Source organism: Panulirus ornatus, chromosome 13, assembly GCF_036320965.1.
Source record: "Panulirus ornatus isolate Po-2019 chromosome 13, ASM3632096v1, whole genome shotgun sequence".
Taxonomy (NCBI): Eukaryota; Metazoa; Arthropoda; class Malacostraca; order Decapoda; family Palinuridae; genus Panulirus; species Panulirus ornatus.
In genome coordinates, this window is record NC_092236.1 from 49621481 (window position 1) to 49648214 (window position 26734).

Consider the following 26734-nt stretch of genomic DNA (forward strand, 5'->3'; position numbering starts at 1 on the left):
ATACAATTCATACTGTGCCTTTATTCATTCCCATCGCCACCTCGCCACACACAAAATAAAAACCCCTTCCCCCCTCGTGTGTGCGAGGTAGCGCTAGGAAAAGACAACAAAGGCCACATTCGTTCACACTCGGTCTCTAGCAGTCATGTAATAATGCACCGAAACCACAGCTCCCTTTCCACATCCAGGCCCCACAGAACTTTCCATGGTTTACCGCAAACGCTTCACATGACCTGGTTCAATCCATTGACAGCACGTCGACCCCAGTATACCACATAGTTCCAATTCACTCTATTCCTTGTACGCCTCTCACCCTCCTGCATGTTCAGGCCCCGATCACTCAAAATCTTTTTCACTCCATCTTTCCACCTCCAATTTGGTCTCCCACTTCTCATTTCCTCCACCTCTGACACATATATCCTCATGGTCAATCTTTCCTCCTTCTCTCCATGTGACCAAACCATTTCAAAACACCCTTTTCTGCTCTCTCAACCACACTCTTTTTATTATCACATCTCTCTTACCCTATTATTACTTACTCGATCAAACCACCTCACACCACACATTGTCCTCAAACATCTCATTTCCAGCACATCCACCCTCCTGCACACAACTCTATCTATAGCCCACGCCTCGCAACCATATAACATTGTTGGAACCACTATTCCTTCAAACATACCCATTTTTGCTTTCCGAGATAATGTTCTTGACTTCCACACATTCTTCAATGCTCCCAGAACTTTCGCCCCCTCCCCACCCTATTATTCACTTCCGCTTCCATGGTTCCATCTGCTGCTGTATCCACTCCCAGATATCTAAAACACTTCACTTCCTCCAGTTTTTCTCCATTCAAACTTACCTCCCAATTGACTTGTCCCTGAACCCTACTGTACCTAATAACCTTGCTCTTATTCACATTTACTCTTAACTTTCTTCTTTCACACACTTTACCAAACTCAGTCACCAGCTTCTGCAGTTTCTCACACGAATCAGCCACCAGCACTGTATCATCAGCGAACAACAAGTGACTCACTTCCCAAGCTCTCTCATCCACAACAGACTGCACACTTGCCCCTCTTTCCAAAACTTGCATTCACCTCCCTAACAACCCCATCCACAAGCTAATTAAACAGCCATGGAGACATCACACACCCCTGCTGCAAACCTACATTCATTGAGAACCAATCTCTTTCCTCGCTTCCTACTCGTACACATGCCTTACATCCTCGATAAAAACTTTTCACTGCCTCTAACAACTTGCCTCCCACACCATATATTCTTAATACCTTCCACAGAGCATCTCTATCAACTCTATCATATGCCTTCTCCAGATCCATAAATGCTACATACAAATCCATTTGCTTTTCTAAGTATTTCTCACAAACATTCTTCAAAGCAAACACCTGATCCACACATCCTCTACCACTTCTGAAACCACAGTTCTCCTCCCCGCTATGATGCTCTGTACATGCCTTCACCCTCTCAGTCAGTACTCTCCCATATAATTTCCCAGGAATGCTCAACAAACTTATACCTCTGTAATTTGAGCACTCACTTTTATCCCCTTTGCCTTTGTACAATGGCACTATGCAAGCTTTCTGCCAATCCTCAGGCACCTCTCCATGAGTCATGCATACATTAGATAACCTTACCAACCAGTCACCAATACAGTCACCCCCTTTTTTTTAATAGATTCCACTGCAATACCATCCAAACCCGCTGCCTTGCCGGCTTTCATCTTCCGCAAAGCTTTCACTACCTCTTCTCTGTTTACCAAATCATTTTTCCTAACCCTCTCACTTTGCACACCACCTCAACCAAAACACCCTATATCTGCCACTCTATCATCAAACACATTCAACAAACCTTCAAAATACTCACTCCATCTCCTTCTCACATCACCACTACTTGTTATCACCTCCTCATTAGCCCCATTCACTGAAGTTCCCATTGATTCCCTTGTCTTACGCACTTTATTTACCTCCTTCCAAAACATCTTTTTATTCTCCCTAAAATTTAATGATACTCTCTCACCCCAACTCTCATTTGCCCTCTTTTTCACCTCTCGCACCTTTCTCTTGACCTCTTGCCTCTTTCTTTTATACATCCCCCATTCATTTGCATTATTTCCCTGCAAAAATCGTCCAAATGCCTCTCTCTTCTCTTTCACTATTAATCTTCTTCATCCCACCACTCACCCCTTCCTAATCTGCCCACCCCCCACGCTTCTCATGCCACAAGCATCTTTTGTGCAAGCCATCACTGCTTCCCTAAATACATCCCATTCCTCCCCCACTCCCCTTATGTCCTTTGTTCTCGCCTTTTTCCATTCTGTACTCATTCTCTCCTGGTACTTTCTCTCACAAGTGTCCTTCCAAGCTCACTTACTCTCACCACTCTCTTCACCCCAACATTATCTCTTCTTTTCTGAAAACCTCGACAAATCTTCACTTTCGCCTCCACAATATAATGATCAGACATCCCTCCAGTTGCACCTCTCAGCAAATTAACATCCAAAAGTCTCTCTCGCGCGCCTGTCAATTAACACGTAATCCAATAACGCTCCCTGGCCATCCCTCCTACTTACATATGTATACTTTTTAAACCAGGTATTCCCAATCACCAGTCCTTTTTCGGCACATAAATCTACAAGCTCTTCACCATTTCCATTTACAACACTGAACACCCCATGTACACCAATTATTCCCTCAACTGCCACATAACTCACCTTTGCATTCAAATCACCCATCATTATAACCCGGTCTTGTTCATCAAAACTACTAACACACTCACTCAGCTGCTCCCAAAGCACTTGCCTCTCATGATCTTTCTTCTCATGCCCAGGTGTATATGCACCAATAATCACCCATCTCTCTCCATCTACTTTCAGTTTTGACCATATCAATCTAGAGTCTACTTTCTTACACTCTATCACATACTCCCACCACTCCTGTTTCAGGGGTAGTGCTACTCCTTGCCTTGCTCTTGTCCTGTCACTAACCCCTAACTTTACTCCCAAGACATACCCAAACCACTCTTCCCCTTTACCCTTGAGCTTCGTTTCACTCAGAGCCAAAATATCCATGTTCCTCTCCTCAAACATACTACCTATCTCTCCTTTTTTCTCATCTTGGTTACATGCACACACATTTAGACACCCCAATCTGATCCTTCGAGGAGGATGAACACTCCCTGCGTGACTCCTTCCTTTGTTTTCCCTTTTAGAAAGTTAGAATACAAGGAGGGGAGGGTTTCCAGCCCCCCCGCTCCCGTCCCCTTTAGTCGCCTTCTACGACACGTATTCTTTCTCCCCTATCCCCAGGGATATCCTCTTGGTCAATCTTCCCTCACTCATTCACTCCATGTCACCAAACCATTTCAAAACACCCTCTTCAGCTCTCTCAACCACACTCTCTTAATACCACACATCTCTCTTACCCTATTATTACTTACTCGATCAAACCACCTCGCACCATATATTGTCCTCAAACATCTCATTTCCAGCACATCTACCCTCCTCCGCACAACTCTATCTATAGCCTACACCTCGCAACCGTATAACATTGTTGAGGATATATGTGTCAGAGGTGGAGGGAATGAGGAGAAGTAGGAGACCAAATTGGAGGTTGAAAGATGGAGTGAAAAAGATTTTGAGTGATCGGGGCCTGAACATGCAGAAGGGTGAAAGGCGTGCAAGGAATAGAGTGAATTGGAATGATGTGGTATACGGGGGTCGACGTGCTTTCAATGGATTGAGCCAGGGCATGTGAAGCATATAGGGCAAACCATGGAAAGTTGTGTGGGGCCTGGATGTGGAAAGGGAGCTGTGGTTTTGGTGCATTATTACATGACAGATAGAGACTGAGTGTGAATGAATGTGGCCTTTGTTGTCTTTTCCTAGTGCTACCTCGCTCACATGCGGGGGAAGGGGGTTGTTATTTCATATGTGGCGGGGTGGTAATGGGAATGAATAAAGGCAGACAATATGAATTATGTACATGTTTATATATGTATATGTCTGTGTGTGTATATATATGTATACGTTGAGATGTATAGGTATGTATGTTTGCGTGTGTGGATATGTATGTATATACACGTGTGTGTGGGTGGGTTGGGCCATTCTTTCGTCTGTTTCCTTGTGCTACCTCGCTAACGTGGGAGACAGCGACAAAGTAAAATAGATAAATGAATAAAAAATATATTTATTTCCATGGTTCTCTTTGGAAGGTTCTTACTTGATGTATGAATAGATGATTATCTAACTGTTGACAAAAGTATAATTGTTTTTTGTTTCAAAACATTCAGCATATGATTAATAGAATGTGAAAAAAGAGGGGCATATATAAGTATGCATGGTTGAATATGAAAGTTTTTTTTTTTTTTTTTTTCAAACTATTCGCTATTTCCCGTGTCAGTGAGGTAGCGTTAAGAACAGAGAACTGGGCCTTTGAGGGAATAAGATGTTAAGAGGGGTATGATTGCATTATTTGCTAGGCCTGCAAAGAAGATACTCTTGAATGTGTATGTGCAGAGAGGAGCTGCTGGTGGGATATCTTGATTGTTGGATGTGAATCTGCAGAGTAGAAGCTTTGTAGAGATTTTAGGAAATGAAGAAATGTCAGGTGCAAAGAGGGTTGTAGAAAATGGGTGAGCTTGGATAAGATGCTTGAGTAGGGAAAGGCAAAAAGTGTGAGTAAATGTAGCAAGGGGAGTGGATGATGAGTGGGAAGTATATAGGTAAAGAGTGCTGACATGCTAGACAGGTGTGTGGCATGCAGGAGGTGGGAGATGGATACGTTAGAAAGGATATGAAGAAGGTAAATTGCTAGTGAAATAGAAAAGAGAGATGTATGGGTGTTATTTGTAGAGAAGGAGTGAGAATGATTGTGAGATGTATATACAAGAGAAAGTGGTTCAAGGTCAAGGTGCAAGGGCTGAAAAGGAGGGCAAATGACAGTTGGATTGATTAAGTATCAGCATACTTCTGGGAGAAGAAAATTGGAAGGAGGTTGATATAAGAAAATGTTTTGGAAGGTGGTTGCTATGTAAGAAAAATGAAAAAGTTAGGAACAGCCTTGAAGGGAGCAATTTGGGGAGTGTATCATGCAAAAATGATGTGAAGATAAGATGGAATGAATAATTTGAAGTGTTGTTGAATGTGTTCAGTGATAGGGAATTTTGTATGTGGAAAATATACTTACTGATGCACACAATACATGCATCCTTTCACCTTGTCATATTTTTTATCTTGGGCCCATACCTTCTGACCATTCCAACAAGTACTGTATATTCCACTTCTTCAGATGAATCTCATACCTCACAAGCTTTCTGGCATCTTTTTTTTGGTAATGTTTTATGATAATCACAGACTTGCCATTACTTGTAAATGCAGTAGGTTAGAATATAAATCATGATTGCCTCTGCATTTGAAAATGATCGAGACATTGTAATCCTCCTTGTCATATTACATTCATTTACAGGTTTGGTTTTATTCCAAAGACGTTTGTTCTTCCTGGAGATATTAAGGCTCTTAAAGCAGCCTTTGATAAAGAGGGTGTAAAGAAGAAATGGATCGTTAAACCCCCTGCCTCAGCAAGAGGCACAGGTATACAGGTGAGTTTAGATCCTTGTGTTTTTATTTATTTTTTGTAAGGAAAGTTTCTGTGAAGACATTTTAGAAGTAAGATTTTTTGTTGCCAGTTTTGTATGGTACAGATTTGTGTATCTGAATTATATTTAACTTTCAAGTTACACTTTTATTTTACATTGGAGGAATATTGCAAAAGCGCTCGAGAATTAGGTGTTGCAGAGCCTGATGGAAGGAATTGTTTTACTTATTCTGATGTTTGTATGTGTAACTATATATTACTTTGAAATTGTTTCCATTTTCAAGGATTTTATTATAATGAGGATGGTAATGATGTGATGTTAAGGATGATGATGATCATAAGGTGATGAGGGAGGTAAATGCAAAAGTCTTGGAGTGAGAGCCAAGTCTGCAGTCTGTTTAGGGATGAAAGAGCGTGGGAATTGAGTCAGTAACTGTTTGCTGATGATAAGCACTCATGGCAAATTCAACTGAGAAACTTCAGAAATTGGTGACTGAGTTTGGAAAAATGTGAAAGTAGGAAGTTGAGAGTAAATGTAAGCAAAAGCAAGGTTATTAGGTTTAGTGGGTTTGAGGGACAGGTTAGGTGAGTTGTGAGTATGAATGGAGAGAACTTGGGAGTGAGTGAAGTGTTTTTGATTCTGGGAGTGGACATGGCAACAAATGGAACCATGGAAGTGGAAGTAACTCATAGGGTGGATGAGGGAGCAAAGTTTCTGGAAGCACTGAGGAATGTTTAAAAAGAGAGAATGTTATTTTGGAGGACAAAAGTGGTTATGTTTGAAGGTATAGTAGTCCCAATGATATTATATGGATGTGAGGTGTGGACTATGAATAAGGATGTGCATAGGAAAGTAAATATGTTGGAAATGAAATGGCTGAGGGCAATACTTGGTGTGAAGTGGTTTGATCGAGTAAGTAATGTATGGGTAAGAAAGAGTTTTGATAGTAAAAAGAGTATGGTTGAGAGAGCTAAAGAGTGTGTTGAAAAGATTTGGATGCATAGAGAGAATTCATAAGGAATGGACATATAAAACATTTGAGCACACCCATCTTAACCTGTGATGGCTTTACACATCTTAACACTCCTGATACTAGGAGAACTTAAGAGATCCTCTGGTGGCATGATGCAGGGGGTGAAACATGTGCCATATACTGTAAAGCAGCACAGAATACTGTTGCACTCTGTGACTCTAGATTGTATCCACTCTCTGAGGACTACAAGGTGGGAAGCTGCATACCCATGCCATGTGAATGTGCACCTCTAGTATGGCACTAGCAGTGCCACACCACCTCAGTGCCAGCCCAATGATGATTGCATTATACCAAACTTAATCTCACTTAAGTTAAAAAAAAAAAAAAGGCTTAAATGGACCATGCTCATAATTCTGAAAAATCTATAAATCAAACACATGTAAATCAAGAGGTCCCTTATATATCTGATGCAGGAACCCTCATGGTAAACTTTATCAGTCTTTTACATTGTATCACTATTTGTAGTTTGTAATTCATGTTGTTAAATTGGTAAACATATTCACTCCCTGATAAGAAAGTATTCTAGTAGAGCAAAGTCTCTTGACTAGATGACAGCCATTCATCACCGATAAAATACGTTTCGACTTATTTCAGGTTGTCCACAAATGGTCACAAGTGCCTACTGACTCATCCATAGTAGTTCAGAGATACATCAGCCGCCCTTACCTCATCAATGACACCAAGTTTGACATGCGTATTTATGTACTCGTCACATCCTTCCATCCATTAAGAATTTATATCTACCAAGATGGACTTGTTAGATTTGCTTCAGGTAAATAAGTTATTTTTTGATTCTGAGATCTTTTAACCTATATCTGTCTATCTAATTTTTTGATTCTGAATCTTTTAACATATATCTATCTATCTATATCTCTGACGTTTGTTCTCTTCTGGAACTTCCATTAAGGGGGTGTCCACAGGCAATAGAATCTTCATAACTAGCGAACTCAAGTGCCACTTCTTAGCCTTTAATGCTTCACCCTTAACAGGCCCCTGGCAGAGGGCAAGTCTAGAACATTGTTTGCAGAGGCTCCTTCTTAAGTTTCTTACTGACTGCTACTGCCTAATGCCCTTGCTTATGTTCCTACCTACTACTTCTACCTAATGCTTCTACCTAAATGTTCCTACCTATGACTTATATCCATTTCTTTTACAGTTTTGCCAAAAGGCATGGCTAGCACCTAGTGCTAACTACAGGAAAATCTAGAGTTAGAATAAGTTGTGTGAGTTAAGTGTTGTCAAGTGTTATGTATGACAAAGGAGAGAGTGTAGGTTTGTGGACAGAATGCCAGTAGTCCATGTGTGGGCAATGCAGAAAGATGAAACAGTTACCTAGGTCAGAGGAGTGCAACTTGACAGCCACTGAAGTTTTGGCTCTCCACACAGCTGTCACTAACCCTTCTGATACCCAGGTGGGTAGTACTGGTACTATACCTACCTGATCCTTGGCTGCCTGCCAACTACTACCTGCCAGATCTTTCAACCATTACAGTTCATATTATAACTGACTTGATCTTTAAATTTTATAATATATTTGGTATTCATATATTTATTTTGCTTTGTCGCTGTCTCCCGCGTTTGCGAGGTAGCGCAAGGAAACAGACGAAAGAAATGGCCCAACCCACCCCCATACACATGTATATACATACACGTCCCCACATGCAAATATACATACCCATACATCTCGATGTACACATATATATACATACACAGACATATACATATATACACATGCACACAATTCACAATGTCTGCCTTTATTCATTTCCATCGCCACCTCGCCACACATGGAATAACATCCCCCTCCCCCCTCATGTGTGCGAGGTAGCGCTAGGAAAAGACAACAAACGCCCCATTCGTTCACACTCAGTCTCTAGCTGTCATGCAATAATGCCCGAAACCACAGCTCCCTTTCCACATCCAGGCCCCACAGAACTTTCCATGGTTTACCCCAGACGCTTCTCATGCCCTGATTCAATCCATTGACAGCACGTCGACCCTGGTATACCACATCGATCCAATTCACTCTATTCCTTGCCCGCCTTTCACCCTCCTGCATGTTCAGGCCCCGATCACTCAAAATCTTTTTCACTCCATCTTTCCACCTCCAATTTGGTCTCCCACTTCTCGTTCCCTCCATCTCCGACACATATATCCTCTTGGTCAATCTTTCCTCACTCATTCTCTCCATGTGCCCAAACCATTTCAAAACACCCTCTTCTGCTCTCTCAACCACGCTCTTCTTATTTCCACACATCTCTCTTACCCTTACATTACTTACTCGATCAAACCACCTCACACCACATATTGTCCTCAAACATCTCATTTCCAGCACATCCACCCTCTTGCGCACAACTCTATCCATAGCCCACGCCTCGCAACCATACAACATTGTTGGGACCACTATTCCGTCAAACATAGACATTTTTGCTTTCGGAGATAATGTTCTCTGCTTCCACACATTCTTCAAGGCTCCCAGGATTTTCGCCCCTTCCCCCACCCTATGATTCACTTCCGCTTCCATGGTTCCATCCACTGCCAGATGCACTCCCAGATATCTAAAACACTTTACTTCCTCCAGTTTTTCTCCATTCAAACTTACCTCCCAATTGACTTGACCCTTAACCCTACTGTACCCTAATTACCTTGCTCTTATTCACATTTACTCTTAACTTTCTTCTTTCACACACTTTACCAAACTCAGTCACCAGCTTCTGCAGTTTCTCACATGAATCAGCCACCAGCGCTGTATCATCAGCGAACAACAACTGACTCACTTCCCAAGCTCTCTCATCCCCAACAGACTTCATACTTGCCCCTCTTTCCAAAACTCTTGCATTTACCTCCCTAACAACCCCATCCATAAACAAATTAAACAACCATGGAGACATCACACACCCCTGCCGCAAACCTACATTCACTGAGAACCAATCACTTTCCTCTCTTCCTACACGTACACATGCCTTACATCCTCGATAAAAACTTTTCACTGCTTCTAACAACTTTCCTCCCACACCATATATTCTTAATACCTTCCACAGAGCATCTCTATCAACTCTATCATATGCCTTCTCCAGATCCATAAATGCTACATACAAATCCATTTGCTTTTCTAAGTATTTCTCACATACATTCTTCAAAGCAAACACCTGATCCACACATCCTCTACCACTTCTGAAACCACACTGCTCTTCCCCAATCTGATGCTCTGTACATGCCTTTACCCTCTCAATCAATACCCTCCCATATAATTTACCAGGAATACTCAACAAACTTATACCTCTGTAATTTGAGCACTCACTCTTATCCCCTTTGCCTTTGTACAATGGCACTATGCACGCATTCCGCCAATCCTCAGGCACCTCACCATGAGTCATACATACATTAAATAACCTTACCAACCAGTCAACAATACAGTCACCCCCTTTTTTAATAAATTCCACTGCAATACCATCCAAACCTGCTGCCTTGCCGGCTTTCATCTTCCGCAAAGCTTTCACTACCTCTTCTCTGTTTACCAAATCATTTTCCCTAACCCTCTCACTTTGCACACCACCTCGACCAAAACACCCTATATCTGCCACTCTATCATCAAACACATTCAACAAACCTTCAAAATACTCACTCCATCTCCTTCTCACATCACCATTATTATTATTATATTGTATTATATATATTATACTTTGTTGCTGTCTCCAGCATTAGGAAACAGACGAAAGAATGGCCCAACCTGCCCACATACACATGTATGTACATACACGCCCACACACACATACATTTACATACCTATACATTTCAACATATGCATATACAGACGTATACATATATACACATGCACATACTCATACTTGCTGCCTTCATCCATTCCTGTCGCCACCCCGCTACACATGAAGTGGCACCCTCCTCCTCCAGTGCGTGCGTGAGGTAGCGCTAGGAAAAGAAAACAAGGTCCACATTCGTTCACACTCAGTCTGTAGCTGTCGTGTAATGCATCGAAACCACAGCTCCCTTTCCACATTCAGGCCCCACAAAACTTTCCATGATTTACCCCAGACACTTCACACGCCTTGGTTCAATCCATTGACAGCACATCGACTCTGGTATGCCACATCGTTCCAATTCACTCTATTCCTTGCAAGCTTTTCACCCTCCTGTATGTTCAGGCCCCAATTGCTCAAAATCTCTCTCACTCCAACCTTCCACCTCCAATTTGGTCTCCTGCTTCTCCTTGTTCCCTCCACCTCTGACACACATATCCTCTTGGTCAATCTTTCCTCACTCACTCTCTCCATGTGACCAAACCATTTCAATACACCCTATTCTGCTCTCTCAACCACACTTTTTGCTACCACACATCTCCCTCACCCTTTCATTACTTACTCGATCAGACCACCTCACACCACATATTGTCCTCAAACATCTCATTTCCAATACATCTACCCTCCTCTGCACAATTCTATCTATAGCCAATGCCTTGCAAGCATATAACATAGTTGGAACCACTATTCCTGCAGTTAATTTTTATTTTTCGCTGTCTCCCACGTTAGCGCAAGGAAACAGACGAAAGAATGGCCCAACCCACCCACATACACAAGTATATACATACGCATGTATATACATCTCAACGTATACATATACATACACACACAGACATATACATATATACACATGTACATAATTCATGCTGTCTGCCTTTATTCATTCCCATCACCACCCCGCCACACATGAAACAACAACCCCCTCCCCCCACATGTGCGCGAGGTAGCGCTAGGAAAAGACAACAAAGGCCATATTCGTTCACACACAGTCTCTATCTGTCATGTATAATGCACTGAAATCACAGCTCCCTTTCCAAATCCAGGCCCCACAGAACTTTCCATGGTTTAACCCAGACGCTTCACACGCCCTGGTTCAATCCATTGACAGCACATCGTTCCAATTCACTCTATTCCTTGCATGCCTTTCACCCTCCTGCATGTTCAGGCCCCGATCACTCAAAATCTTTTTCACTCCATCTTTCCACCTCCAGTTTGGTCTCCCACTTCTCCTCATTCCCTCCACCTCTGACACATATATCCTCTTGGTCAATCTTTCCTCACCCATTCTCTCAATGTGACCAAACCATTTCAAAACACCCTCTTCTGCTCTCTCAACCACCCTCTTTTTATTTCCACACATTTCTCTTACCCTGTTATTACTTACTCGATCAAACCACCTCACACCACATATTGTCCTCAAACATCTCATTTCCAGCACATCCACCCTCCTGCGCACAACTCTATCTATAGCCCACGCCTCGCAACCATACAACATTGTTGGAACCACTATTCCTTCAAACATACCCATTTTTGCTTTCCGAGATAATGTTCTCGCCTTCCACACGTTCTTCAATGCTCCCAGAACTTTCGCCCCCTCCCCCACCCTATGATCCACTTCCGCTTCCATGGTTCCATCCGCTGCCAGATCCACTCCCAGATATCTAAAACACTTCACTTCCTCCAGTTTTTCTCCATTCAAACTCACCTCCCAATTGACTTGACCCTCAACCCTACTGTACTAATAACCTTGCTCTTATTCACATTTACTCTCAGCTTTCTTCTTTCTCACACTTTACCAAACTCAGTCACCAGCTTCTGCAGTTTCTCACACGAATCAGCCACCAGTGCTGTATCATCAGCGAACAGCAGCTGACTAAGTTCCCAAGCTCTCTCATCCACAACAGATTGCATACTTGCCCCTCTTTCCAAAACTCTTGCATTCACCTCCCTAACAACCCCATCTATATACAAATTAAATAACCATGGAGACATCACACACCCCTGCCGCAAACCAACATTCACTGAGAACCAATCACTTTCCTCTCTTCCTACACGTACACATGCCTTACATCCTTGATAAAAACTTTTCACTGCCTCTAACAACTTGCCTCCCACACCATATATTCTTAATACCTTCCACAGAGCATCTCTATCAACTCTATCATATGCCTTCTCCAGATCCATAAATGCTACAGACAAATCCATTTGCTTTTCTAAGTATTTCTCACATACATTCTTCAAAGCAAACACGTGATCCACACACCCTCTACCACTTCTGAAACCACACTGCTCTTCCCCAATCTGATGCTCTGTACATGCCTTCACCCTCTCAGTCAATACCCTCCCATATAATTTCCCAGGAATACTCAACAAACTTATACGTCTGTAATTGGAGCACTCACTTTTATCCCCTTTTCCTTTGTACAATGGCCTATGCAAGCATTCCGCCAATCCTCAGGCACCTCACCATGAGTCATACATACATTGAATAACCTTACCAACCAGTCAACACAGTCACCCCCTTTTTTAATAAATTCCACTGCAATACCATCCAACCTGCTGCCTTGCCGGCTTTCATCTTCCGCAAAGCTTTTACTACCTCTTCTCTATTTACCAAATCATTCTCCCTAACCATCTCACTTTGCACACCACCTCGACCAAAACACCATATACCTGCCACTCTTATCATCAAACGCATTCAACAAACCTTCAAAATACTCACTCCATCTCCTTCTCACATCACAACTACTTGTTATCACCTCCTCATTAGCCCCCTCCACTGAAGTTCCCATTTGTTCATTTGTTCCCTTGTCTTACGCACTTTATTTACCTCCTTCCAAAACATCTTTTTATTCTCCCTAAAATTTAATGATATTCTCTCACCCCAACTCTTATTTGCCCTCTTTTTCACCTCTCGTACCTTTCTCTTGACCTCCTGCCTCTTTCTTTTATACCTCCCTCAGTCATTTGCATTTTTTCCCTGCAAAAATTGTCCAATTGCCTCTGTCATCTCTTTCACTAATGATCTTACTTCTTCATCCCACCACTCACTACCCTTTCCAATCTACCCACCTCCCACTCTTCTCATGCCACAAGCATCTTTTGCACAAGCCATCACTGCTTCCCTAAATGCATCCCATTCCTCCCCCACTCCCCTTATGTCCTTTGTTCTCACCTTTTTCCATTCTGTACTCAGTCTCTCCTGGTACTTCCTCACACAAGTCTCCTTCCCAAGCTCACTTACTCTCACCACTCTCTTCACCTCAACATTCTCTCTTCTTTTCTGAAAATCTCTACAAATCTTCACCTTCGCCTCCACAAGATGATGATCAGACATCCCTCCAGTTGCACCTCTCAGCTCATTAACATCCAAAAGTCTCTTGCGCGCCTATCAATTAACACGTAATCCAATAACGCTCTCTGGCCATCTCTCCTACTTACATACATATGCTTATGTATATCTCTCTTTTTAAACCAGGTATTCTCAATCACCAGTCCTTTTTCAGCACATAAATCTACAAGCTCTTCACCATTTTCATGTACGACACTGAATACCCCATGTACACCAATTATTCCCTCAACTGCCGCATTACTCACCTTTGCATTCAAATCACCCATCATTATAACCCGGTCTTGTGCATCAAAACTACTAACACACTCGCTCAGCTGCTCCCAAAACAATTGCCTCATGATCTTTCTTCTCATGCCCAGGTGCATATGCTCCAATAATCACCCATCTCTCTCCATCCACTTTCAGTTTTACCCATATCAATCTAGAGTTTACTTTCTTACACTCTGTCACATACTCCCACCACTCCTGTTTCAGGAATAGTGCTACTCCTTCCCTTGTTCTTGTCCTCTCACTAACCCCTGACTTTACTCCCAAAACATTCCCAAACCACTCTTCCCCTTTACCCTTGAGCTTCGTTTCACTCAGAGCCAAAACATGCAGGTTCCTTTCCTCAAACATACTACCTATCTCTCCTTTTTTCTCATCTTGGTTACATCCACACACCTTTAGACACCCCAATCTGAGCCTTCAAGGAGGATGAGCACTCCCCGTGTAACTCCTTCTTCTGTTTCCCCTTTTAGAAAGTTAAAATACGAGGAGGGAAGGGTTTTCAGCCCCCGCTCCCATTTTTGCTCTGAGATAACGTTCTGGCCTTCCATACATTCTTCAATGCTCCCAGAACCTTTGCCCCCTCCCCCACCCTGTGACTCACTTCCACTTCCGCTGCTAAATCCACTCCCAGATATCTAAAACACTTCACTTCCTCCAGTTTTTCTCCATTCAAACTTACCTCTCATTTTTCTTGTCCCTCAATCCTACTGAACCTGATAACCTTGCTCTTATTCACATTTACGCTTGGCTTTCCTCTTTCACACACTTTACCAAACTCAGTCACCAGCTTCTGCAGTTTCTCACCTGAATTAGCCACCAGCACTGTATCATCAGTGAACAACTGACTCACTTTCCAAGCCCTCTCATCCACAACAGACTGCATACTTGCCCCTCTCTCCAAAACTCTTGCATTCACCTCCCTAACAACCCCATCCCTAAACAAATTAAACAACCGTGGAGACATCGCACACCCCTGCCACAAACTGACAGTCACTGGGAACCAATAACTTTCCTCTCTTCCTACATGTACACATGCATTACATCCTCGATAAAACTTTTCACTTTTTCACAACTTATTATTATTATTAAGATTGTTAGTGATAGAGAATAGAGGGGTTTTTGGATGATATTTCCAGGGAAGTAGTGGAAATGACTGGGAGATGTATAAAAGAAAGTGGCAAGAGGTCAAGAGAAAGGTGCAAGAGTTGAAAAAGAGGGCAAATGAGAGTTGGGATGAGAGAGTATCATTAAATTTTAGGGAGAATAAAAAGATGTTTTGGAAGGTGGCAAATAACGTACGTAAGACAAAAGAACAGATGGGAATGTCGGTGAAGGGAACAAGTGGGGAAGTGGTAACAGATAGGGAATAAGTAAGGAGATGGAGTGAGTATTTTGAAGGTTTGTTGAATGTGTTTGATGATAAGAGTGGCAGGTATAGGGTGTTTTGGTTGGGGTGGTGTATGAAGTGAGAGGGTCAGGGAAAATGATTTGGTGAAGACAAAAGATGTAGTGAAAACTTTGCAGAAGATGAAGTGTGGCAAGGCTGCAGGTTTAGATGGTATTATAGTGGAATTTATTAAAAAAGGGGGTGACTGCATTTTTGATTGGATCTGATACTCTCTTATATTTTGTAAAGCTGTTTCTTCATTCATAAATTCTGGGTTGCATACACCTAATGGTCTTTGAAAAATTGATAGGAATGATGATTGTTTAACCCATTTATGTTGTAATGAGTATATAAACAAACATTGGTGGGTTTTCTGTAAATGCAAAACTTAAACATGTTGCCAATCCTATGGCTCAATCAATTTAGGAATGGTAACGTGTAAGTATTTTCTACTTCTACAGTAAATTTGATAGAATGTGCTAAGTTACTCAACAAGGGTGTAATTATTTGTAAATTTTCACTTTTGTCCAAACATAAAGATCATCATCTATGTAACTGAACAAGATTGCCTTAACGGGTAAAATATTCTCAATAGTTTTGTTTCAAGAAATACCATAGGCATATGATAGAGTTGATAGAGATGCTCTGTGGAAGGTATTAAGAATATATGGTGTGGGAGGCAAGTTGTTAGAAGCAGTGAAAAGTTTTTATCGAGGATGTAAGGCATGTGTACGTGTAGGAAGAGAGGAAAGTGATTGGTTCTCAGTGAATGTAGGTTTGCGGCAGGGGTGTGTGATTTCTCCATGGTTGTTTAATTTGTTTATGGATGGGGTTGTTAGGGAGGTGAATGCAAGAGTTTTGGAAAGAGGGGCAAGTATGCAGTCTGTTGTGGATGAGAGCTTAGGAGGTGAGTCAGTTGTTGTTTGCTGATGATACAGCGCTAGTGGCTGATTCATGTGAGAAACTGCAGAAGCTGGTGACTGAGTTTGGTAAAGTGTGTGAAAGAAGAAAGTTAAGAGTAAATGTGAATAAGAGCAAGGTTATTAGGTATAGTAGGGTTGAGGGTCAAGTCAATTGGGAGGTAAGTTTGAATGGAGAGAAACTGGAGGAAGTAAAGTGTTTTAGATATCTGGGAGTGCATCTGGCAGTGAATGGAACCATGGAAGCGGAAGTTAATCATAGGGTGGGGGAGGGGGTGAAAATTCTGGGAGCCTTGAAGAATGTTTGGAAGTCGAGAACATTATCTCGGAAAGCAAAAATGGGTATGTTTGAAGGAATAGTGGTTCCAACACTGTTGTATGGTTGTGAGGCGTGGGCTATGGTTAGAGTTGTGTGGAGGAGGGTGGATGTACTGGAAATGAGATGTTTGAGGACAATATTTGGTGTGAGGTGGTTTGATCGAGTAAGTAATGTAAGGGTAAGAGATATGTGTGGAAATAAAAAGAGTGTGGTTGAGAGAGCAGAAGAGGGTGTTTTGAAATGGTTTGGTCACATAGAGAGAATGAGTGAGGAAAGATTGACCAAGAGGATATATGTGTCGGAGATGGAGGGAACAAGAAGTGGGAGACCAAATTGAAGGTGGAAAGATGGGGTGAAAAAGATTTTGAGTGATCGGGGCCTGAACATGCAGGAGGATGAAAGGCGTGCAAGGAATAGAGTGAATTGGAACGATGTGGTATACCGGGGTTGATGTACTGTCAATGGATTGAACCAGGGCATGTGAAGCGTCTGGGGTAAACCATGGAAAGTTCTGTGGGGCCTGGATGTGGAAAGGGAGCTGTGGTTTTGGTGCATTATTACATGACAGCTAGAGACTGAGTGTGAACAAATGGGGCGTTTGTTGTCTTTTCCTAGCGCTACCTCGCACACATGAGGGGAGAGGGGGATGTTATTCCATGTGTGGCGAGGTGGCGATGGGAATAAATAAAGGCAGACAGTATGAATTATGTACATGTGTATATATATGTATATGTCTGTGTGTGTATATGTATGTGTACATTGAGATGTATAGGTATGTATATTTGCGTGTGTGGACTTGTATGTATATACATGTGTATGTGGGTGGGTTGGGCCATTCTTTCGTCTGTTTCCTTGCGCTACCTCGCTAACACGGGAGACAGCGACAAAGCAAAATAGATAAATAAATAAATAAATATATAGTTAACAGTTGCCATACCAAACATGTAAGTATAGTATTATCCATTAGATTCAAATACAATCTTTGATACACAATTTTACTGGTTCAGGAAATACAGAACTTGAAATAGGTAAATCAATATTATCCAAAGAATCCACATGATATTCTAAGAGGTCATCAACTGGAACTTTTGTTTACAGGGATGGCACATCAGAGATTACAAGTTTGAGATCATAATTGACTTGGAGATTCTTAAATTAGTTTACTAATTCTTGTTAACTTCTATACTTATAATTTATATGACTGAATAATAAGACTTTTTATCATATATTTTTGGATCCAGTACAATACAACAATGCCTCAACGAGCCTGAGTGACCGTTATATGCATCTAACCAACTACAGTGTCAACAAGTCATCATCATCATACACCCATAATGCTGATGCAGGACAATGCCAGGGACATAAGTGGACCATAAAATCCTTATGGGGTTATCTAAAGGTAAGTTTATAATGGTAGACATTTTGATGATATTTGATATTGCGGGTTATAGATGATTTGATAGAAGTTTATTATTGTAGGCAGAAGGGAAGCTTAGAATACATTCGGATAGCAGTGATATGGTTGCAAGAAATATAATTGTAAAATATATGGTATTGAAGCAGTACACCTGGTCCCTACTTAATTTTGGAGAGGCATTCATGGGAATCATAGATTACTAGAAGTGATGGATAGTGAATCACATTTTACAGTGTGAATTATTGAGATAGGGTGGAAGATTTCTCAACCCAAGTCTTTACTCAGAAATGTGAATAGAATGTCAAGAAACACGAACAATTCAGGTACATTCTTAATCAAAGTGTTTCTTTGTATTTCCTACTTGTTCACCATTTCCCACGTTAGCAAGGTAGCACCAGGATCAAACATAGAAAGGCCTATTTCACTTACATGTGTTCTGAAGCTGTCATGTGCTGTGCACAAAACCACAGCCCCTTCTTCACAGCTTCACATACCCTGGTTCAGTTGATTGCCTGTACGTTACTCCCTGTCTACCACATGGCTTTAATTCACCTAATCCCATGCATGTTCAGGCTCTGCTCACTCTAGATATTTTAATACTCCATTCTTCCAGCCCCACTTTGGTCTTTCCTTCCTGTCTCTTCCACTTTTGTCAGTCTCTCTTTGCTAATTTTCTCCATGTCCAAATCATTCCAGCACATCCTCTTCAGCTCTATCAACTACATCTTTCTTATTACCACACGTCTCTCGTACTGTTTTAATACTTAATCATTGCATCTCACACCAGATGTTTTCCTTGAGTATTTCATTTCTAACACATTCGCCCTCTATGCACATCATCATTAATAGCCCATGCCTCACATCCATACAACTTCATTGGAACTGATATACCTTCAGACAATTCCATTTTTGCACTCAACAGATGACCAGTCTTTCCACACATTCCTCATTGCCTCTCTGAACCTTTGTTCCCTCACCCTCCCTATAACTCACTTCTGCTTCTATGGCTCCATTTGCCACCATTTTTAGTCCCAGGCATTTAAAACTTCACTTCCTTAAAATTTTCTTCTTCCAGACTAATACCCCAACTAACTTTTCTGTTTGCCCAGCTAAACCTTATGTCATTGCTTTTTTCATCCTTGACTGCAGCTTCCCACGTTAGAGAGGTAGCACCAGAAACAAATGAAGAAAGACACATCCACTCAGAAACACTTATGTATACGTATATGCACCTACACCTACATATATACACAAACATACATATATACAAATGTACATATTCATGCTTGCCTGCTTGCATCCATTCTCGAAGCTGCCCCGCCCCACAGGAAACCACAAATGCATAAAGAATAGGTAAAAACTGTGTCATATACTTTATCATCTCATCCCCCACACCTGATAGCTCCTCCTTGCATTAGCGAGGTAGCACAAGGAAACAGACGAAGAAAGGCCTCATACACTTACACTCATTCTCCAGCTGTCATGTGTAATGCACATCCAAGCCCCACAGACTTTTTCATGGTTTATCCAGGATGTTTCACATGCCCTGCTTCAGTCCATTGACAGCACATTGACCCCGGTATACCAAATTATTCCAATTCACTATTGCTTGCATGCCTCTCACCCTCCCACATGTTCTGGCCCAGATCACTCAAAATCTTTTTCACTCCATTCTTCCACCTCCAGTTTGTTCTTCCACTTCTTGTTCCCTCCACCTCTGACACATATATCCTCTTTGTCAACCTTTTCTCACTCATTCTCTCCATGTGTCCAAACCATTTCAACACACCCTCTTCTACTCTTTCAACCACACACTTTTTATTTTCACACATCTCTCTTACCCTTTCATTACTTACTCGATCAAACCACCTCACACCACATATTGTCCTTAAACATTTCATTTCCAGCACATCCACCCTCCTCCATACGACCCTATCAATAGCCCATGCCTTGCAACCTTATAACATTGTTGGAACTACTATTCCTTCAAACATGCCCATTTTTCCTCCGAGATAACATTTTCCCTTTCCACCCATTCTTCATTGCTCCCAGAACCTTTACCCTCTCCCCATCTATGACTCGCTTTCACTTCCATGGTCTCATTTGCTGCTCAGCCCACTCCTAGATATCTAAAATACTTCATTTCCTCCAATTTTTCTCCATTCAAACTCACATCCCAACTAACTTGTCCCTTAACTCTGTTGAACCTAATAACCTACCTCGTATTCACATTTACTCTCAACTTTCTCCTTTCACACACTTTTCCAAACTCAGTCACCAACTTTTGCAGTATCTCACTCAAATCAGCCATCAGTACTGCATCATCAGCAAATGACAACTGACTTACCTCCTAGGCCCTCTTATCCCCAACAGACTGCATACTCTCCCCTCTCTCCAAAACTCTTGCATTCGCCTCCCTAACCACCCCATCCATAAACGAATTTGACAACCATGGGGACATTACACAACCAACCATGAGGACATCACACAACCTTGCCACAGACCTCCCTTCACTGGGAAGTAGTCACTATCCTCTCTTCCTACTCGCACACGTATCTTACACCCTCGATAAAAATTTCTCACTGCTTCTAGGAGCTTACCTCCCACACTGAAAACCTTCCACAAAGCATCTCTATCTATTCTGTCATATGTCTTCTCTTGAGCCATAAATTATTATTATTTCTTATTCTTATTTTTCTTTTCTTCTTCTTCTTCTTCTTCTTCTTCTTCTTCTTCTTCTTCTTCTTCTTCTTCTAAGGCTCCAGTCATGGACAAAACTCCACATCAAGGCTGAGCCTTAATTGAAACGTAGAGAATTATGAAGCAGAGAAAGAAAAGACAAGGGAAGCTATTTATGAATTTTGGAGGAAGTGTAAAACCTGTGTTTTGAAATGTGCCAGTTCATAGTTATTGGGAAAGACATGAGAAGGTCAAGAGTTCCAAAGCTTCGACATGTAGGGAAAGAAGCAGTTATCAAAATGGCCCACCCTGGAGTTGCCGATGGCCATGCAGAAATCATGTGACACAGCAGGTTGCTGAGTATTGCGTGGTCTAGGTAGTGGTATGGGCACACAAACACCAGCTCTTGGGAGCAAAAACAAAAGTAATATCTGGAGAAGAGGAAAGTGAACCAACATTGCAGTGTCGAGTGCGAAGGTCAAGTTTGGAAGTTTGATTGGGACACTTTATAAGTCAGACCGCTTTCATCTCAACTCTTTTGAGTAAGGATGCAGTGCTAAAACTGCCACAGGTGTGAGAGCAGCACTCCATACAAGGACAAATCAATCCTTTTTATAATTGGAGCAACTGTTCTGAAGAAGAGAAGTTTTGACATCGACAGAACACCCAGTTTCTTTGAGGCAGACTTGGCTATTCCTGTAATGTGGGGTTTAAAAGAAGGAGTGGATGTTAAAGTAACACCAAGTATGTTCATTGAGTCAAGAGGTGGAATGACAGGACTGTTAAAGGAGAGATGAGAGTAGAGAAGTTTTCAATAGATTGATGGGTCTTGGATGTATGAAACGTAACTAGATTTCATCTTCCCCATTGAAATATCCTGTACAAGTCTTGAGTGAAATATCCTGTACAAGTCTTGAGTTTATTGGTTTATTGAGGAAGCCGTGTCAAGACAAGATGCAGTTGATTGAGAGAAGAGGGAGCAGAAATGAAGGATGTGGAGGAATGCAGTGTTAAGTTGTCAGCATATGAGTGCATTGGATAATTTGTGGAAGGGAGGAAATTAAGAAAATGTATGGGGATGAGGTTACAGTGGTGCGCGTGATCTAATATTTGATGATGACCCCGTTTCATTTCATTTTCCTCTTGGTTATCAGGAAATAGATATATGTGTAAGTGCAGTCATGAAAAGTGTACTCAAAGTCCATCCAGGAAAAACTGTCCATCCACCTTTCACTCCTCCCACATGATACAAACAGTGTAATTAAAGCCTTAAGAAGTTCAAAGCCTTAGGAACTTCCCAACTCCAGGCCCTGACAACTTATCAAATTTTCCCATAAAATGCTGTACCCCATTTGTTATCCAATACTTAGATATTTCTTAAACTATTCCTAGCTATACAGCAAAATCATTAACATCTGGAAATTTGTCAATGTAACACCAGCTCTAAAACTTTCACCCTACTGCCCTATATTGCTTCTGTCCTGAATATCCAGTCTCATGTGAAAAAATTGATCTCTGGAAAGTCATCTAAAACACTTTACTTCCTCCAGTTTTTCTCCATTCAAACTTACCTCCCAAATGACTTGTCCCTCAACCCTACTGTACCTAATAACCTTGCTCTTATTCACATTTACTCTCAGCTTTCTTCTTTCACACACTTTACCAAACTCAGTCACCAGCTTCTGCAGTTTCTCACACGAATCAGCCACCAGCGCTGTACCATCAGCAAACAACAACTGACTCACTTCCCAAGCTCTCTCATCCACAACAGACTGCATACTTACCCCTCTTTCCAAACCTCTTGCATTCACCTCCCTAACGACCCCATCCATAAACAATTTTAACAACCACGGAGATATCACACACCCCTGCCGCAAACCAACATTCACTGAGAACCAGTCACTTTCCTCTCTTCCTACATGTACACATGCCTTACATCCTTGATAAAAAAAACTTTTCACTGCTTCTAACAACTTGCCCCGACACCATATATTCTTAATACCTTCCACAGAGCATCTCTATCAACTCTATCATATGCCTTCTCCAGATCCATAAATGCTACATACAAATCCATTTGCTTTTCTAAGTATTTCTCACATACATTCTTCAAAGCAAACACCTGATCCACACATCATCTACCACTTCTGAAACCACACTGCTCTTCCCCAATCTGATGCTCTGTACATGCCTTCACCCTCTCAATCAATACCCTCCCATATAATTTACCAGGAATACTCAACAAACTTACACCTCTGTAATTTGAGCACTCACTTTTATCCCCTTTGCCTTTGTACAATGGCATTATGCAAGCATTCCTGCAATCCTCAGGCACCTCACCATGAGTAATACATATATTAAATAACCTTACCAACTAGTCAACAACACAGTCACCCCCTTTTTTAATAGATTCCACTGCAATACCATCCAAACCCGCTGCCGTGCCGGCTTTCATCTTCCGCAAAGCTTTTACTACCTCTTCTCTGTTTACCAAATTATTCTCCCCAACCCTCTCACTTTGCATGCCACCTTGACCAAAACACCCTATATCTGCCACTCTATCATCAAACACATTCAGCATACCTTCAAAATACTCACTCCATCTCCTTCTCACATCACCACTACTTGTTATCACCTCCCCATTAGTCCCCTTCACTGAAGTTTCCATTTGTTCCCTTGTCTTACGCACTTTATTTACCTCCTTCCAAAACATCTTTTTATTCTCCCTAAAATTTAATGATACTCTCTCACCCCAATTCTCATTTGCCATCTTTTTCACCTCTTGCACCTTTCTCTTGACCTCCTGCCTCTTTCTTGTATACCTCTCCCAGTCATTTGCATTATTTCCTTGCAAAAATCATCCAGATGCCTATTTTAGATATCTTGGAGTGGATTTGGCAGTGGATGGAACCATGGAAGCGGAAGTGAATCATAGTGTGGGGAAGGGGCGAAAGTTCTGGGAGCATTGAAGAATGTGTGGAAGTTGAGGACATTATCTCGGAAAGCAAAAATGGGTATGTTTGAAGGAATAGTGGTTCCAACAATGTTATATGGTTGTGCCGCGTGGGATTTGGATAGAGTTGTACGCAGGAGGGTAGATGTGCTGGAAATGAGATGTTTGAGGACAATATGTGGTGTGAGTAAGTAATGAAAGGGTAAGAGAGATGCGTGGTAATAAAAAGAGTGTGGTTGAGAGAGCAGAAGAGGGTGTTTTGAAATGGTTTGGTCACATGGAGAGAATGAGTGAGGAAAGATTGACCAAGAGGATATATGTGTCAGAGGTGGAGGGAACGAGGAGAAGTGGGAGACCAAATTGGAGGTGGAAAGATGGTGAAAAAGATTTTGAGTGATCGTGGCCTGAACATGCTGGAGGGTGAAAGGCTTGCAAGGAATAGAGTGAATTGGAATGATGTGGTATACCAGGGTTGACGTGCTGTCAATGGATTGAACCAGGGCGTGTGAAGCGTCTGGGGTAAACCATGGAAAGTTCTGTGGGGCCTGGATGTGGAAAGGGAGCTGTGGTTTCAGTGCATTATACATGACAGCTAGAGACTGAGTGTGAACAAATGTGGCCTTTGTTGTCTTTTCCTAGCACTACCTCTCGCACATGAGGGGGGAGGGGGTTATTATTTCATGTGTGGCGAGGTGGCGATGGGAATGAATAAAGGTAGAGTATGAATTATGTACATGTATATATATGTATATGTCTGTGTGTATATATATATATGTATACGTTTAGATGTATAGGTACGTATATTTGCATGTGTGGACGTGTATGTATATACATGTGTATGTGGGAGGGTTGGGCCATTCTTTTGTCTGTTTCCTTGCGCTACTTCACTAACGCGGGAGACAGCAACAAAGCAAAATGAATAAATGAATATAAGGAAAGTCATACGAAATACTCCACTCTAACCCACACAGCCTGGCCTCATACCCAAACACTGTGCACAGTGAGCTGACACAACATATCCTAGAGGACTCAACCAACCACAATGCCCTTTCCACAAGTGGCATTAGACATGAGCAGAGGTTTTGACTCTACTTGACACCACCCTCAACAATTACAAAAAATGGTTGGCCAATTTCATAGCCTGCCACCTTGCCTCAGTCACTCATAGTAGGTTCCCTTAAAAAAACAAACTGCAATGGAGTTCTCCAAGAAGCAACTCTTTCTCCAACTCTCTTGTCTCTTCCTACACAACCTTTCATTACCTTAGGCAAGAAGGCTTTAGTCAGGAACAAAAGTCCACATCAAGGCCAGGTCATAATTGAAATATAGAGAATTATGAAATGGAAAAGAAAATACAGGGAAAGTACTTACAAAATTTTGAGAAAGTGAAAAAGGCCTTTTGAAATGTGCTAAGTCATAGTTATCAGGAAAGAGAGGGTAGAGAGTTCTAGAGCTTCGATGTATAGGGAAAGAAGCTGGTATCAAAATGGCCCACCATTGAGTTGCTGATGGCCACACAATAATCATGTGATGCAGCAGCATGCCTAGTATTGTGTGGTCTTGCTAGTGGTGTGGGCAACACAAGCAGCCAGCTCTTGGGAGCAGCAACCAAAGTAATACCTATAGAAGAGGGAAAGTGAACCAACATTGTGGTGCAGGGTTAGACAAAGAGACTTAGACAAACAATCCCTCAACATCCTTTACAAACAGTTTATCCATTCCAATTTAAATATTCCATCCATTCCAGTTTAAAGTATGCTTCACCTTCCTGGTCTTCGACCCTCTCGAAAGCAAATATAACAAAGCTGCAAACCATACAAAATTGTGCACTCAACAGTCACTGGCTGCATAGCAACCACAATACACACATCTTCACACTCCCTGACAAATATGAGTCAAGCTCTCCCTTTAGTGTTCTGGACATCACCCATCACTACAATGCTACACACCCATTTCACTGTACCAGAACCCTTCATGCCCATAATGCGACAACTATAAAGAAGACACTGATCACTTAAAACTCTGTTGCCTGCACTGTCTGCACATAGACACACATGCATCATAACACTGTATGACCTGTGGTCCCGGCCACTGCACACAACCAACTTTCTGAGTGCAGCAGGAGCCCCATAAAGATGTGTTGGACTCTGGGGCAAGAAATGAATAAGTGATATCTTTGAATTATTGAGGAAAAACACAGATGAGATGAAAGACTAGAACAGAGAAGCATGGCGATATATTCAAGTTCATATGCTCGTATTAGACTTAAGTCTCATGGTGATATTTTGGTGAGAACATTTAAAGCACATGGAAAAGGATTGTTAGATCTGCTTGTTAGAAATTGCTCTTGAATAGTAGATTGATCAGATATTTCATTGCTGGTTTATCTGTCAAAGGAGGATTTGCTTATTTATCTTTACATGTGGATACTGTTTTCATAGCTGACTACCTGTGTCTTCATAATTTCAGGCAAAAGGTGTAGACACATCAGCGCTGTGGAGTCGAATTGCTGACCTGGCGATAAAGACTGTGATTAGTGGGGAGCATGATATCGTGGTACGCACGAGGAAAAATGTTCGTTCCAGGTGAGGTGTCAAACTCTTGGTTTAGTTGTCTTTCTTTTGTTATAAGTCGGTGGTGAGAAGGTACATTGATCCCCTGTAACAGCATTATTGCACAGTTGGATAGGCTGATTGACTCGTCAAATACTTTGGTTTGTATACTGTAGCATATTTTTGATGATTCTCTTACTTTTGTTTCCATCGTTTTCTTTCATATGTCTTGAATTAAAAACTCTTATTTTCTCACATGGACTAAACTCCATACATTTAATAGAAGTTCTAGCTCAGTCGGGAATTAAAAACAATTTTGCTCAAAATGAGATTTTCCATGAGGCTTTGCCTCTTTCGATTAGCATGAAAGTTTGATGATGACAGCATTTTGATCACTTGAGTCATTGAACATAAAGCAACCTGCTTA

General features: G+C 41.6%; 1 protein-coding gene across 5 annotated transcripts in view; it reads left to right on the forward strand.

Annotated features, from left to right (window-relative positions):
- Positions 1–26734, forward strand: part of LOC139752850 (tubulin polyglutamylase ttll-4-like) — a 327656-nt gene that overhangs the window by 200355 nt on the left and 100567 nt on the right. For all 5 annotated transcript variants that reach the window (XM_071668813.1, XM_071668815.1, XM_071668817.1 and 2 more), the window contains 4 exons: positions 5481–5613; positions 7238–7415; positions 17951–18108; positions 26225–26340. In XM_071668813.1, coding sequence (XP_071524914.1) covers positions 5481–5613; positions 7238–7415; positions 17951–18108; positions 26225–26340 — 585 coding nt within the window. The remainder of the gene's footprint in view (positions 1–5480; positions 5614–7237; positions 7416–17950; positions 18109–26224; positions 26341–26734) is intronic.